This window comes from Amphiprion ocellaris, chromosome 19 (assembly GCF_022539595.1).
Source record: "Amphiprion ocellaris isolate individual 3 ecotype Okinawa chromosome 19, ASM2253959v1, whole genome shotgun sequence".
NCBI lineage: Eukaryota > Metazoa > Chordata > Actinopteri > Pomacentridae > Amphiprion > Amphiprion ocellaris.
The window spans coordinates 22778716-22794388 of record NC_072784.1 but is presented as its reverse complement, the minus strand read 5'-3'; the positions used below and the strand labels follow the sequence as shown (position 1 = coordinate 22794388).

General features: G+C 39.0%; 1 protein-coding gene across 4 annotated transcripts in view; it reads left to right on the top strand.

Moving 5' to 3' along the window:
- Positions 1-15673, top strand: part of cyth1a (cytohesin 1a) — a 44635-nt gene that overhangs the window by 4188 nt on the left and 24774 nt on the right. For 2 of the 4 annotated variants that reach the window (XM_023264255.3, XM_035945478.2), the window contains exon 1: positions 11087-11334. The exons of 1 other annotated variant lie outside the window; for it this stretch is intronic. In XM_023264255.3, coding sequence (XP_023120023.1) covers positions 11307-11334 — 28 coding nt within the window. In that variant the 5' untranslated portion in view covers positions 11087-11306. Of the gene's footprint in view, positions 1-1098; positions 1426-11086; positions 11335-15673 lie in introns of those variants that run through there. One more of the 4 variants, XM_023264254.3, reaches the window with a different exon arrangement.

Sequence of the window (15673 nt, the reverse complement as noted above, 5' to 3'; positions counted from 1 at the left end):
TCACAGCCATGCAGGCCCTACAAATGCAGCGTATCTAAAATCTATTTTATCACAATGAGCAGTTGTTGCCCAGACTGAGTCGCTGACATGCTGCCCTGGATGGCAGCATGACTGACAGAGAAGGCAGAGTTGAAGAATTAATTAATGACTGACAGTGAATGAGAGGCTGTTAAGGAGTGAGAGACACTGTGTGACTGACAAGTGAGCTAATTCAGAGTGGCAGGTGAAGAAATGCCAGGTCAAGAGGGAAGGTAAATATTTCTGCTTTGCTCCACAAGACGAAGCGAAAATCCACAGTGAATTTGTTGATTATGAGCATCTGTGGCCATCACAGCCATTTATTTTGTAGCATGGCTGCATGCAAACCCAGTGTGTGTTGCGTGGCTACAAGACCCCCAAATTGTGACTGTGTCGCAGTGAGTAACCCCCAATCAATGTGAAAATAATCTAATCAAAACAAATGGCTTACAGTGTTTTGCCCAGGAGCGAATCATTTCTTCTACACTGTTGCCAAGCAACAATGAAATCTTGATTTTTTTTATATACAAGGCTTTTGAATCCAAAAATGATGAGTGGCTGGAAGCTAAAAGCAACAGAGGGTGGAGACCAAACTGAAAATCTGCACTGGACTAAACAGTAAAGTGTTGCTGACAGTTCACCATGATTCTTATGAAAAATTAATTATTCTTTGAACTGACTTTTCCCATGATAGTTTGGTTTTCAGATTTCACTGAGTGTGCTTCATTGCTGCAAGACTTCCTGGATACATTAATCTGCAGTGTGTTTTCCACACACCTGGCTTTTCCATTTGTGTGCATTTTAGGGAAGAGAAGAGTCTGCTTGAATTAGTATGTAAAGTAGCAAGAGAGTGTGAGTGAGAGAGGAAGAGAGAGAGAGAGAGAGAGAGAGAGAGAGAGAGAGAGAGAGAGAGAGAGAGAGAGAGAGAGAGAGAGAGAGAGAGAGAGAGAGAACAGAAGAGGATGGAGGGAGGCTGAGACACCAGCACAAAAAGGGGAACAGGGAGAAAACAGAAGTGATTTTAGCATCCCAGCAAGTTGCACATTCTAATCGAAGAGGGAAGAGAAAGTAGGAGAGTGTGAGAGAGTGCCAACTGTCCAACTGGAGGATTACGTGAGGCAAAGCGACACAGAGAAGGACCTTGCAGTGTGAATCTCTAGATGGACAGAACGGCCAGGAGAGGAGAGTGACTTTCTGCAGCCGCAGTGGCAAGCCTGGGATCCTACAGCTTCCCTATTCTGTCTGAATTATAAGAAGGGACAAGTCACACAGCCTCTAACAAAGACATACCTTCATACACAAATAGACAATCACACACTGGAGTTATGGGATCAGTGAGTGAACTGTGCGTGTCGAGCCTTCAGACGTTCTTGTGTCCAGCTGTCAAGCCACTTGAGCAAGCACCAGGTAAAGTAAAGTCTGTGGTGTAGCATAGTTCTCTGCTGGTTGGTTGCATGCACGTTTCTTCATGACTACTTCATTAGTCCCTTGCTGAAATAATTTTTGCAGCTAATTTTGAATCAATTTCAATGTAACATCACCTGTTGGTTAACAGTGTGCTCGTGTGACCACCGGCATCAACACATGGCTCCACTGGAGACGAAAGCAAACAGTTGGACAGAAATAGAGGGAGCTTCTTGTGGCTTAAGGAAGCTCAGATTTAGCAACACTTAAACCTCTGCACACATAGAGGGAGAGCACGAGCTAATGTCATTACTTACTGAGCAGATCTAATCTCCGACAGGTCTGACTCCATGTTCTTGATGACTCCACACATATAGAAGATCCCTCGCACTCTGTGACAACATTGAAATCTCCAGTGAAAACACAGCTTGTCAGCACACATTTTCCTGCTCTGCCAAAGGCACTTGTTTCTGCCCCTGTCCTGCCTCCCTGTGCACGATGAATATCTCCTCTTGCCCCTGTTGCTTCTAGCTATGACAGCAGTCTTGTGTTTACTGGGGATCACCTCCTAAACCTAGATCAACAACTCTCTGTGCTTCCCAGTATAATTACAGATGGAGGAGGCTGATGGGGTTGTGCTGCCTAAGACGCTGGTCTCCTCAGGAGTTTGTTTATACTCACCATCTGTCCCTGCATTTCTAGATGTGTTCTTTAGTCCTGTGGTAATAACAAGATCTGAATATTGATGGAGCTGATGTGTGTGCTGTTTTGGATCGGTTGCTAAGTGTTGCAACTGCATCACATTACACTGCAGGTTGGTGTGGAGGTTTTCCGTTGGGAGTGTTTAAACTGTGTGTTGACATGACTAAAACAGCTTTGTTGGAATGTGGTGAATCAGCTGACTGAGTGCGTAGCAAGGGGAAGCGGTGCTGTCTCAGTGATTTCAAAATACCTGAATCAGCACCAGGAATGTGCGTGAAAAAAGATGTTTTATTTATTTATTTATTTTTTTGGATATTCAAGGGGAAGTATTCTGGTATCAATAATGTGATGACAGTTCGAGTGTATAGATTTTCACAGCCAACAAAACTGAATGGCCTATTAGATAAAATACTCTCATTTGTCACTTGAATATTCAGCTTGTAGTCCAGTTTGTGGGCTGAACACGAAGCAGTGTATTGCCAAAGCTGCCGACTGCCTGCGCCGTGTCTCGTTTTTTACTTAATGTGTGGTAGAAAACAACATTCATGTTATGATGGCAGCTCCTTGTAGTTCGAAGACATTGGGCGATGTAATCCAAATGTTGACGTTTCTGTTTTTGATGATGAATCATTCAAGTGATTCATGTGTGACTCATCCAATAGTTCTCCCGCAAGTTCAAACTGTATCTGCAGCACCATTAAATCACTCATAAAATCCATCCAAGTGACGTGAGACAAGACTATCGAAGAAGTTTACAGCAAACATGAGCAAGAAGTTGAACAAGGTGACCTCATGCAGCAATGTGCCCTAACTCAATGTTTTATCTTCCCTTTCATTCTCCCCTTGCATCTAAATTAATTAAGCACAAGCACTGTATTATGTCAGTGCCTTCTCCAACTTTAAATGTCTAACATTCAGATTCACTGTGAGTGTGAGTCAGCATGCCCAATTAATCTTCACAGTGCACAGGATGAGACTAATAGCGTGGAGTACATTGCTCATAGTGGACTTGATAGTAAATATCAGCACAGTTATAAGGGTCGTCTGTGCTGAGACAGGTGTGCCAGGGATCTCTTACACCAAAGCTATTTGTGTGGGCTCCAGCGGCAGCTTTGGACACACATTGATCTACACTACCAGTCAAAGGTTTGGACACATTTTCTCATTCATTTGAATGAGAAAGTGTGTCCGAACTTTTTTCAGCACAAACAAAGCAATTCGCAACAGCAAGTGACAATATTTGAGTTCAAAGAATGATGTTGCTTTTCAATTAATATCAAAGACCAGAAAAGGAGCATCTAGTGTATCTAAAACCTGATAGATTCTAGCTCGACTTCCTACTGGCAATCCCTCGGATTTTCAAGGTTTAAACCTTCACATTGGGAAGATTTTGAGATGCAAACTTCAAACTTCATAGGATTAAATAATATATAAAACTCACACTGCTCCTAATGCAAATTTGCTAAAATGCTAAAAGTAAGCTCATGTGCACACTTATATGAAAAGAGGTCATGTGATGTAGCACCATTAATGTAATACTTTTTAGAAAATGTAGTAATTCCTGAAAATGTGCACGTACCGTTATCGAAAATGTAATAAAACCAAAATATTTATTAACTTAACCAATAATGCAATTAAATGTCTAAATTTATGTAACTGAAAATGGCACAGTAACCATTTAACATAGGGTGAAACAAGCATTTATGACTGGTTGCATTTGTTAGTGTCAGCTATCATGTAGTGTGCATGAAGTGATATGGCTTATGTGTAACACCTTTAAATTAAGTTCTGTTGGATTTTAGGGTTGCACAATGGCTTGGTGGTTTGCACTTTCGCCTTGCAGCTAGAAGATCCCTGGTTCACGCTCTGGGATCTTTCTGCATGGAGTTTGCATGTTCTCCCTGTACATGTGGGTTTTCTCCAGATACTCCGGCTTCCTCCCACAGTCCAAAAAACATGAGCTTAATTGGTAACTCTAAATTGTCCATAGGTGTGAATGCAAGTGGGATTTTTGGACTCTATCTGTAGCCCTGCGATAGACTGGTAACGTGTCCAGGGTGTCCCCTGCCTTCACCCTAGTCAGCTGGCATAGACTCCAGCACCCCCGCGACCCGAATGAGGATTAAGCAGTGTGTAGTTAATGGATGGGTGGATGGATGTTAGATTTTGTTGGAAATCTGTGGTATAGAGAGTGAAGAGGAATGTGTATTGAACAGTCATCTGGGGTTCCCAGCTCAGAAGCTCATCTGACCGGGAATTAAGGATTCTGTCATGGTGGTATCCCAAGAAGGTAGTCTATCACCCAGTTGATAAGAACAGGATGTTGTTGCATGCTCCTGAGTTTTTGCCCATGTGCATAGGCCTGTATGATGCTCAAAGTATGAACTTTAACCTTGTATACTATATACATATATATAAATTATCATTAATTCACAAAATGTCCAACTCTGGATTGAAAATGAACATAGTATCACATAATCTGTCAAAAGTATTAAATCATCTCTTTGGGGAAAAAAAACAAACATTATTGTGCTTTATTCTGTTTTTATTAAGGATAGTTAAGTGCACATTTCATGACATTTTCAGAAAATTATTACATTAGTTGCTGCTAAAGTTCATACCGTAAATAGAGGGATGGCAAATGTACTTTGTTTCCTCACAAAATTTGGGTGAGACAGAACTGTATTCTTGTTTGATGTCATCTGGATGCTGAATGAGTCTGCCAGCGAATTGCCTCAAGGGGGAATGTGTGGAAATCTAAACAGAGGAAGAGCTCTGGGAACCAAATTAGATTCTTATGGTGGTGTGATCGGATTTGTTTTTTCAAGGTCTACGTTTCACTCCTGATAGATGACCAGTCAGCTACAGCACAGTCAGGATCAGTTGGCAAATAATGGCTGTAATTGTGCTACTTTGACGTCATACACCATCATCAGTCTCTTTGTTGCACTCTAAATGCTTAGCAGTATCCTTATAGCAGCACCCAGAATCAGTCTGTGAACCAAAGGGGTTTCTTTAGCCAATTCTCAAGACTGCTTATTAGTCAGACTCTTGAATTATTCATTATGAACAAGTGGTTTTTCAACTTGCAATAGAGCTTGTTGGGGCAACTGCGTAAATGGCAGAACTGTATGTGGTGCAAATGCTTCAAGATAGCCCGAGGAAGAGTGATTTGTCCTATGCAGACAGGCTCTCAGCTGTCCTGCTTTATCAGGAGCTCTCTGTATTTCACACCCTCTTCCTAAAACTGATTTGCCCAGTTTATGACAGCAGTATCTGCATGTATATTTGAGTAAGAGTGGGTGACCCCTGCTGTAGGGAGTTTTGTGTTTTTATTTATGAAATGATTGGACGCTCACTGAGCATTTTTCATTCTCACACAAGCATCAGTAAAGTGACATGGAAGTTAGATGTATTCTTTTTTAATCATATGGCTCATGTCAGTAATTAATTACCCAGGTCTGCTGTCCCTCCCACCCAGAAAATTATAGGATACATCAATCCAAAGATCCAAACCTCTCTGGCTGCACCTGTAAAAGGAAAGCAGGAGTTTCAAAATCAGCTTGTGCAATAACTCATGTATGGAGCAACATATTCCCAGCCACAGCTAATGCCAAAGAATGTCTGCCATGCATGTAGTAAACGTTATGGTAACAGGGTCATTTTCCATGCCAGGTGTTTCAAGATAGTGTGCAGACACTGAATATTTCTCCAGAAGCCTCTGAAAAAAACAGACATGTCATTGTGTGAAGTGACCCAACACCCTGCAGCCGTCTAACCACTAAATGTTTTAAAATATAGAGTAAATATGCAGGCCACTGTGTAATAACACTCTGATGGATCATTTATGTTTTCATAATGTGTGTCCATATAATTAATTCTCCCTTTGTGGCTTTTGTTTTTCCAGCAGGTTGAACTGTAATTATTAAAAACGATCAGCAGGGGTCCCTGTTGGCATCTCTTGAGATCAATCCTATATTTAATAATTTTCCTTTTGCTTCAGGCCATTTAAAACTCGAATGTTAGCACTTAGATGTACTAATGTAACCCCAGGAACTACCATTGCATTGTTTTGAGCGCTTATAATCTCATGTTATCGCCAGTATGAGTAGTAATGATTGCAGGAATCACTGCATTAGTGATTATACCCCTGGAGAGAATAACTCACTGATGTTGTATTTGGAGACTCCAGATGGAAAACTTGCTTTATACACCAAACACGGGAAAGTAACAGAGAGACAGTAGCATCCAGTGTTATTTACTACTGCATTCACATCCAAGAATAAAACAAACAAACATACTGCTGCAATAATTGTGGCCATTATTTTCTTGCAAGCCCTGTATTATTTTAAAGATCAAATACTGAGTTTAAGCAACTGAATCTATTGGAGGCACGTCACTGACCAGTGCAGGGCAGATATAGTGGCACATTTTGCGTTAAAGTACACAATAAAACAAACTGAATTGATTTTACATGTCTAATGTAAAACAACAAGAAAACCTATAGCAGTAAATAATCATAGCATTTCTATTTGTCAAAGAAAATATAAAATTTCCTTTGGTCTGTCGGTGGGGTCGTGGGTGTGGTGGTGGTGGGGCGTTTGGAAATTTTTCATTTTTGTTGAATTTAACTAACTAAAAATTAAATATTGTTTGGTAAATGAGATATAGCTTGTAGAAGTACAGGACTTTTCACCAAAAAGTTATTCTTTAAAATATAGTTTTTACTATTATATTATATTATATTATATTATATTATATTATATTATATTATATTATATTATATTATATTATATTATATTATATTATATTATATTATATTATATTATATTATATATTTTGGTTTGTTTGTTGTTATGTTTAATTGTTTTTGTTTTGTTTATGACCATGCCAGCAGCTATAAAGCCGTTGACCTGAATCTTCAATGATTCTAATGTGTGCACACTGCTTTGATATACCTGCTGAATACATTTTATTATGTCAGTCGTGGACAGAGGACTGTTCTCTCCATTCAATCGAACGCACCTTAAGAACCTCATTCTCTCGTGAGAATTAGCTCTTCCGCTTGCAAACACGCTGTAATCCAGAGACTTAACATAGCACACTAACTCTCAGCAACAGCTCTTTTTATTACGTGAACAAGGCTTGCGAGAGGCCAAAATGTTCTTGGGTGTTTGTGAGCTACTTTCAGCTTATGTAGATTTAACAGCTTAAAGAGAGTTTCCATTCTGCTGCTCAAAAAAATCTGTGTCTTGATCTTCCAAATATAAGAGCAAAAATATTAGTAATTCCATTTTATCCAGTGTAGTCTTATGTCATTCTGAGAATACCTTTATGAAGCATGTATCATTGTGACTTTGGCAGTCATTCTTTTATGAGCTTTTGTCTTAGATTACTGTTGAAATTGAAAAAACAAAAAACAAGCTAACTTCTGCTTTATTCGATAACTGTGAATAAAGGAGAAAAAAACTCCATCTAAAGTCATCAAAACTAATAATCAGCTGCATATTTTAACATGCTTGAACAAAAAACTCTTGAGACCTTACAATGCAGTATGACCCTGATTTGATGTTGATATAAACACTCCATTAACGCCACATTTATTCAAAGATCAGCTCTGCTTTACTTCTTTGTGTGGAGCAGGAAGTTGCACACAACAATACACAGTGTTTGTTGATACCAGCCCATGATTTTTTCATTTAAAGGTCAAACGACTCTCTGGTTTCACTTGTTCTGAGTTCTGGAGCACAGATTTTTACAGCAATGCTCGGTGGGAATGAGGGTACTTGTAACAATGAATTGAAACTTTGTGTGAACAGGCTTCACACAGGCTGCATTGTCAGCTGTTGAGTTGGTGCAGCACAGTTGAAGTATTCATGGGTCACAGCTTGAAGATGAGGGGCCCTAAATGAAGATGCCACGCAGAATGTAGTACTTAAGTGCAGTCTGTAGAAGGGGGTGAATCTCACTAGCTTCTTCAGTAAGAATTTAATATCCTTAAAATTAACCCAGACAACTCTTTCACATTATTCTCCTGCGCATCAAATAGGTAGAGAGAGCGAGAGAGAGAGAAAAAAAACAGAGGAGCTGTTTTCTCCCTCTACCTGGCCTCTTTCATTGCTTGTGAGTGCAGCATTCTTCTTGGCCTCCAGTATTCAACAGGCAGGGACAGGTTCAGCTCTTTCCTGTCTGACAGCAGCACAGTTGCTTAGGTGTTACACAAAACAACTGGCTGATATATTCACTTTTAACAAGGGGATGGAAAGCCCTTACAAATTTTCTGCTAAAATATGGAGCCAAAATAAATCTCCCTCTCAGAATAAAAACCCCATCAAATGCTTTCCTCACAAGAAGAATAAAATGTGAATAAACAGTGTTTGAGGATGAGTTGTGGTAAAACATGTAAGGTATTTAAAAAAAAAAAAAAAACAACCGAGGCTTGTATTAGTAAATGTGAAGTTGCATCAGTTGTAAGACATGTTGGTCAACCTCATCAGCGTTTGGAGGAAACCAGTTTCGCCACTGCTCTATGGTGATTGTGTTGTTGTTTGAGTGACATGGCATTCTGAGCGATGTAATATGAGCAAGCACAAGCACTACAGCAGCCCTTATGATAAAAAGTAGAGCTGCAGAAGGGTTATTTCTCATAATATGGTTATCATGTAAAAAAAAATCTATGTAATATCAAGCGTAAATAAACAAACATACACTGCAGATGCAGAGATCCCTCACAGAGAATAACTTTTAATGAGGTTTTGTCCTGATGTCATGCGGAAATGCTATGAGTTGAATTTTATTTCATCGTCTCTGCCCAACGCAGGTGTTGTTGCTGTTTTCTGTGGAACGGTTTGCATTTGTTTCCGAGGTAAAAGTCGCACTTTAGTGTGCACACGTCTGCTTTCGGCGGATGTGGTGAATCAAACGCTCCAACATGAGCAAGATCAGCAGCAGTAAAACGCTGTTTTCTGTCAGTCACTCTCCCTGCCCCCACTCAGCAAGTGTGCGTGTGTGTGTGTGTGTGTGTGTGTGAGAGAGAGAGAGAGAGAGAGAGAGAGAGAGAGAGAGGGAGAGAGAGAGAGAGAGAGAGAGAGAGAGAGAGGCAACAGGGTGGCAACGCAGTCGGCAGAAGCGTCATTTCGCCCGTTTGCGGCACCTTCAGCCTGAGCTGCGTCAATTGCTCAAGAAGCTGCAGACTGTTACCTGCTGTGAAAGCAAAGTCCCTTCAAAATAAGAGTCGCCTATATGATTTTAACTAATTTATTAAAATAGTGAACCAGTTTAGTTTCATGTTTAGTCATGATGATGTGAATATTTGCATTTTTTTGTTGCAATAACTTGTATAACTGGCTCTGTGGGATTAAATGGTTTATTTCGATATTAATATAACATGCTGCAATCTACAGCAAACAGAGCAAAATTCTGAGTTTGTAACACTGGCACTAATGCAATTTCCTTTCCCTTTGCTGAGCCATTATTCAAGTGTTTATTCAGGCTAGGGTTGTGATGACAACCACAAGATATACAACATTTTCCAGCTACTCCATTAGGCTCTTCTGGCACCGCAAGTCCAGATTAGGTGTATATTTTTTTCCAGTGTTTTACTGGTTTTTATTTGATTTAATTTCCCTCCCACACTGTATTGTATATATCTTGCCTCTTTTGCATATGTTGTAATTCTTAATATAACCTTATTTCATATGTACATTTGATATTATTATTCATTGTTAATTTCAGCTTGTTATCAATGCACCGTCCAGTGGCAGCTATTTATATTTTTGTCATGCCCCCCAAGTATGATGATAAGCTATTCTATTCTATTCTATTCTATTCTATTCTATTCTATTCTATTCTATTCTATTCTATTCTATTCTATTCTATTCTATTCTATTCTATTCTAGTCTAGTCTAGTCTAGTCTAGTCTAGTCTAGTCTAGTCTGTTCTATTCCATGTTTAACCCAGGCTCTCATAGCAGTTAGTCTCAGATAGCCAAAGCATGCTAAAGTTCACAATGGATTTGCTGCACCTCGTAGTCACTCTACAATGGTGGAAAAAACAGCTACAGCAATAAGACACGCTCCAGTTTGTTTGGATTTCTTTAAGCCAATAGTGTTCCCTCAAAAATAATAATGGGAGTATTGTTTTGATGTACCATTTACATATAGAGAGAACTGGTTTATTGTATGATCCAGACCTTGTGCAAAACTTCCAGTATGGTAGATTGTTAGCCCAGAGGTTGTAAGGAGAGGAGTCAGTGAATGATATTTTCTAAACCATATGTAGTTGGCACAGTAACAAAACAACAAAACAATACAGGTAGAATAGTTTTTAATGTAAAATGCTTTGTCACAAAAATGAAAAAAGGTTATTTTTGTTGAACTTTTGTAAATGAGCAAGCATGGAAAGCTGTACCACAAAAGCAACAATATTGCTAGATAACCAAATCTAAGTAGAACAGAGTTCTGTAGTTTTAAAGTAGCTTTACGGTCTTTATCCTTGGTGGTTAATGAGATCTTTTCATCTAAACAGCCTCAAATGTCAATGTCCCCAAAAAACATGCTTATAGAAGGGTAACAGGCAATTTCAGTACTATTTTTGTCTCAGAAAGAACATGATATGTCAAGCTAAAATTTCACAAATAGCTTTAGAAAACAAATCAGGCAAATCAGAGATGATTGCGCAGAAATTCCTACTAAGATTTTATGATTTCTGATTGAATTACTCATTTTGTTTGCATCTAAAAATGCCAAAGTTAATATCCAACCAGTCAAAGAAGATGCAAAACAAGAAAAATAAGTATTATTCAAATTAATTTAGATTTTAACACCCATTTAAACAATCCCAGCTGCTTTCAATTATTCTATATTTTTTATTATAGTATTCATGCATCCACCATTGCGGATTTTATTATGAAAGTCTTAACGAGAATCATGTTGCTCTCATCCCGCGGGACTTGACAGGAGAGACTAGTCGGTTAAAGTCCGTCTCTTCAAACCACTCCCTAGAGCTGGCGACAGAAACACCCTCCTTTTATCGAGGAAATTACACCGCTTGGTGTTTGGTAACTCGGCAAGAATAACTTAAAAAGGTTAAGAAGCATATCGATAGCTGTTGGTGGTCAACGTTTTGACTCTCGGAAGCTTCCTGAAACTTTTTTGGGCTCGGACCTGCGAAGCGCAGACAGCATGGTGTTAAAGTCGGAAGACGGAGTAGGTGAGTGAAACCGTCAAGGAAATATAGTTTACGTCGTCTAAGTATAATTTCAAGGCTTCACAGAGCTGTGTTTATTCAAAAGAACATATTCATGAGGACCTAATTCGACAGTCTGAAACTATGAGTCTACTTTTTGATATGTCAGGAACTGGAAACTGCTTGCCTGGTGTTTCTCTCTGGCCTTGTTGACAGTGTTTACTGCCATTTGTACAATCACTACTTTACTGATGAAGTCTTTCGTGTGGTTTTCAGAAACAATAAACCGTCTGTGCCTTATATAAGAGCACATTCAAGAAATTATGATTTTAAACATAATGTAAATTGTAATTTATTCATTTCTTTTTCTGTGACATTCTATGTAAGCATTCCCCATTAATATTTACGAATCTATGATCCAAGAACTTGCTGTATTTATGCAACTAGATTTTAGCACTGTGTGTTATTTTAACACATGTACCAACACTATAGTGACACATTTTTAACTTGGCCCATAATAGTGAAGTCTAGCACAGTTTAACAGCTTCACAGAGAACATCCTCAATGTCATATTTCACTGGATATTGAGCAACAGGTGTGAGAGCAGACATTTACTCCTCCAGTGTCAGTATGCAAGCAATATATTTCTTCCATTGTACTTTATTATTCCTGTCTTTGAATGAGTCACCATAGTTGACATGATGGCATTATTACCACAGAAACCCATTCCAAAAATTCAAATGTAGTAACTGTATTACACGCTGATTGTAATTCTTTTACATAAGGTCATTATTGAGTGTATTATTGTCCAGTAATAATGAGAGCGAGTGCAGGCTTCAAGTAGAAACAGAAAGCCTTTGTTGTTGAGCATGATTCCTTCATGTCTTTGGCTTGGTTAGCCTGGCAGCAATAATTAGCACTCTCAACTTGCGTCACTATTAATCGTGTTGGAGAACAGTGAACGACTGACTGACTGACTGATCCTGTTATATGCTGTTGCTCTTTTGTTCTGATGAAGGAGAGGGGGAACTTACACTCTCTTTTCCTCAGTGGTCCTGGCAGAGCTTGGCTGGCACACAGCTGCTTGTTATTACAGGCACAGAGATGAGAGAGAGGAGCAGTTGATTCTTTTTGAGTCCATTTGTCTCTGCCACTTAGAGGTGGGTGGTCTGGGAAGTTAAAGTAGTTGTCACTAATGGTTCCCTAATGAGCGGTGCTGAGAGCTCTAATGGGGCCTCTGGTACAATGTACCCTGCCTGGCACTAATGCCCTGGTGGTTTAATCGTCGTCATCTCCCCATAATCATATTTTCGCCTTCTTTCTGCATCAGTTGCAGCCCTCCTCTTCACTCAGACCATAGTTCATTCTGTATACTTACAGTTATAATGGAAAATTTATTTACTGTACAGAGCAGTGGAGGATTATGTTGAGTTTGTTTTTTCAGTTCAGTAAAAACTTGGTGGCTGCATTGCTGACATTTTTAGAGCAGTATCACTAGTGAAAGTCACTGTGACCTGACACACTGGTTCAAAACTGTAACTGCCAGATAAAGGACTGTGATCGAGAAGTAATCTATCTGTTGTCCTTTTTAATTAATCAGACTATTTTAACAATGTTTAAAAAGTTGTAAGTTTTGTCTTTGAAAAGTCTTATGCTCTTTTAGACTACATAATCTCAGCTTGAAAGTAGCCTGACATGAAAGACATACCGGTACGTAGTTGGGACCAAAAATGAGCATAAAGCTCAACAATTAATCATTTTATTCCATGAAAAGTATCATAGTCAGTGACAACTGATACCCACATACTGACAAAAGGACTAGTATCTCAGATTTTTTTAATCCTCTCTCGTGTAGTATATCAACTTCCGTGATGTGTCCATAATGTTGACCAAGGGGATTGCAGAGCCCTTTGATGTGCACAACAATGTTGTACTTTACTTTTTTTAGAAGTCTTTTTCATTTTCATACACACTGCTTTAGACAATATTACGTTCTTGATTGTGAAGTTGGCCCCTGGCACCATCTTCCTAATCATGACATCACACAGATTGTAAAAGACAGCAAGCTGCGACTGGCTGTGAATCAAAGTGAAGTGTGTCTTGTCTCTCTACCAAGTTGTGTCAAAAATTCATAAGTCTATAATCATCCAATCTGAAATACATATAATCATTTAATAACACTACGAAAAATAACAAAAGAAATTGTCAATGTTTAACAAGATGTAATCAGCAAATATAATTAATTTTTAGTCAATGCAAGTTTTCAAATCATAGTTCACTATTAAAAATTTAAGAAAACTAAACTGATTAAAAATAGATTCAATTTTGGCACTATATGATTGCTATGAATAATCTCAAAACACGAAATACGATTTCTTAGCCACAATCATGCAGCTCAATGAAAACTTTAGCCAAAGCATCATTGTTTTACAGAGAGTTGGTTACACTTTTGATAATACAATAAGGGTGCTTGGAATTTATCAAGGAAAAAAAAACAAATGTACGGTATACTTGATCACTACTCTTTCAAATGAAAATTTGCTTGTAACATTGACAACAAGTTTGAATTTCCTAAATTTAGTGTATGAAAAACAGGAAGTTCTACCTGAAAACCTTTAAACATCACCATATATACTGGTAACACTGTTGACAGTTCTGGCTGATTTGAGCCAAAACTTTGTAATCACACTGGCCTATGAGAAGCCAAATAATGTGTTCCACAAATAAGTCAGCTTGTCTTAAGTGTTTAAGTGGAGTAAAGTAAGGCCTGACTGTAGATAAAGGTTAGCAAGATTTTGCCTGCTGCTGTTATTTCCTTCGCAGTTATGTGTTAAATCATAGATATCTGCCTTTTTTTTCCTTTCTTGCACAGTTTAGCTTGCAGTTCATTATTCCTCTTTTCTCTCAGATCATTAATTTGAGTGAAACATTTATCTGTGACAGGTATAGACATGTCTAGAATGCTTTTCATTTTTTATACATAACAAACCTATGTGGTCATTCCCAGTGATGGGACCCAGAAATTCTAAATTGCGGCTGGCAGGAGCTACATAGTGAAAGCATTTTTAAAAGGAGTGTGCTGAATTGCCCATCAGACAGTTGTGGAGCAGATCAGTGTTTGGCTATGCTCTAGTGGTGCTTGCTAAGTCTGCTCGGCTTTATATGTGTCTAATTTGCTTGGGCTGCAGGAACGTGAGGTGAAACTGAGAGCATCAGTGTGTGACATTGTGTGCTTTCCTTCTGTCATGGAACACTGGATGATTTGTGAGTTTCTTTTTGAAATGCAAAAACAATGTATTGAGAAAATGCTGACACCATAGAAACTTTGTCAACAAGATAAAAAGTTGAGCCCTGCATGGTGTGTTGTAAACATGCTTTGATGGAGTTATTTTGTGATGTCTGGTTTTTGTACACCGTTCAGATCACAGCTGAACATGCATGCCATCGTTGTTGTTCGTCATTGTTGTGACAGAGTTGAAACATTAAAGTAAGGAGGACGAAAGAATGCCTATTTTATTGCCTTTCCCACAGGATGGGTGGGTTTAGCCACAGCTTTCACTCCGCCTCCTATCTATGAGAAACAGCTCAGACAGGAAGCCAAGAGTTTGACAATATACTAGGAAGGAAGCGATATCCCCCAGTTGTGTGTAGGCTAAAATTCCTAGAAAACGTGCAATACAGAGGCAAAAATAAAGATACTAAAAGCAGTGGAAACTATAAAAGAATAAGATTTTGCAACTCTTCCAGCTTTACCGTCATGGATTTTTTTCTGGATGTTTGTGTATTTTACTGGCAGGAGAGGATGTTGATAGGACAGCCCTGATAAGAATCAAGGCGAACGGCATCAGAGGACAAAGGCATGCATTGTGGGAAGAAATAGCACTTCCGCGTATGAGAGAAAAGATTAAAAAGCCTCTACAGTGGTCTATCAAAACAATTAGTGCCAGTAAAGCAGAATGAGGATTATTAAAGAAAGCTGATGTTTTTTTTGTTGAGAATGATGCATTCTATACATGTGTGTGTGTGTGTATGCAGCAGTGGGATTTTAATGCTGTTGAGCCATCTATATGTTTCCTTGCGTTACACTGAAGCTGTGCGTGTACGATGGCAGGCCTCGCTATACATTCTCCAGCCTCATTCCCCACCCACATTCCAGCACAGCTGCCCTAGCAGGACCCACAGACTGTGAACTGTGTCAGGGATGTTCTGTCGGGGGAGTGAGGGGTCATTTCTGTTTTGAGCAGCCTTCTTTTGTGACTCCAATGACACTATGTCATGCTTTATAGCCAGAGGGAAAGATGTCAAAAATAGTATCTACTGCTATAAAAGATTTCATGTCAACACAAAATGGTTTGATGCTTTT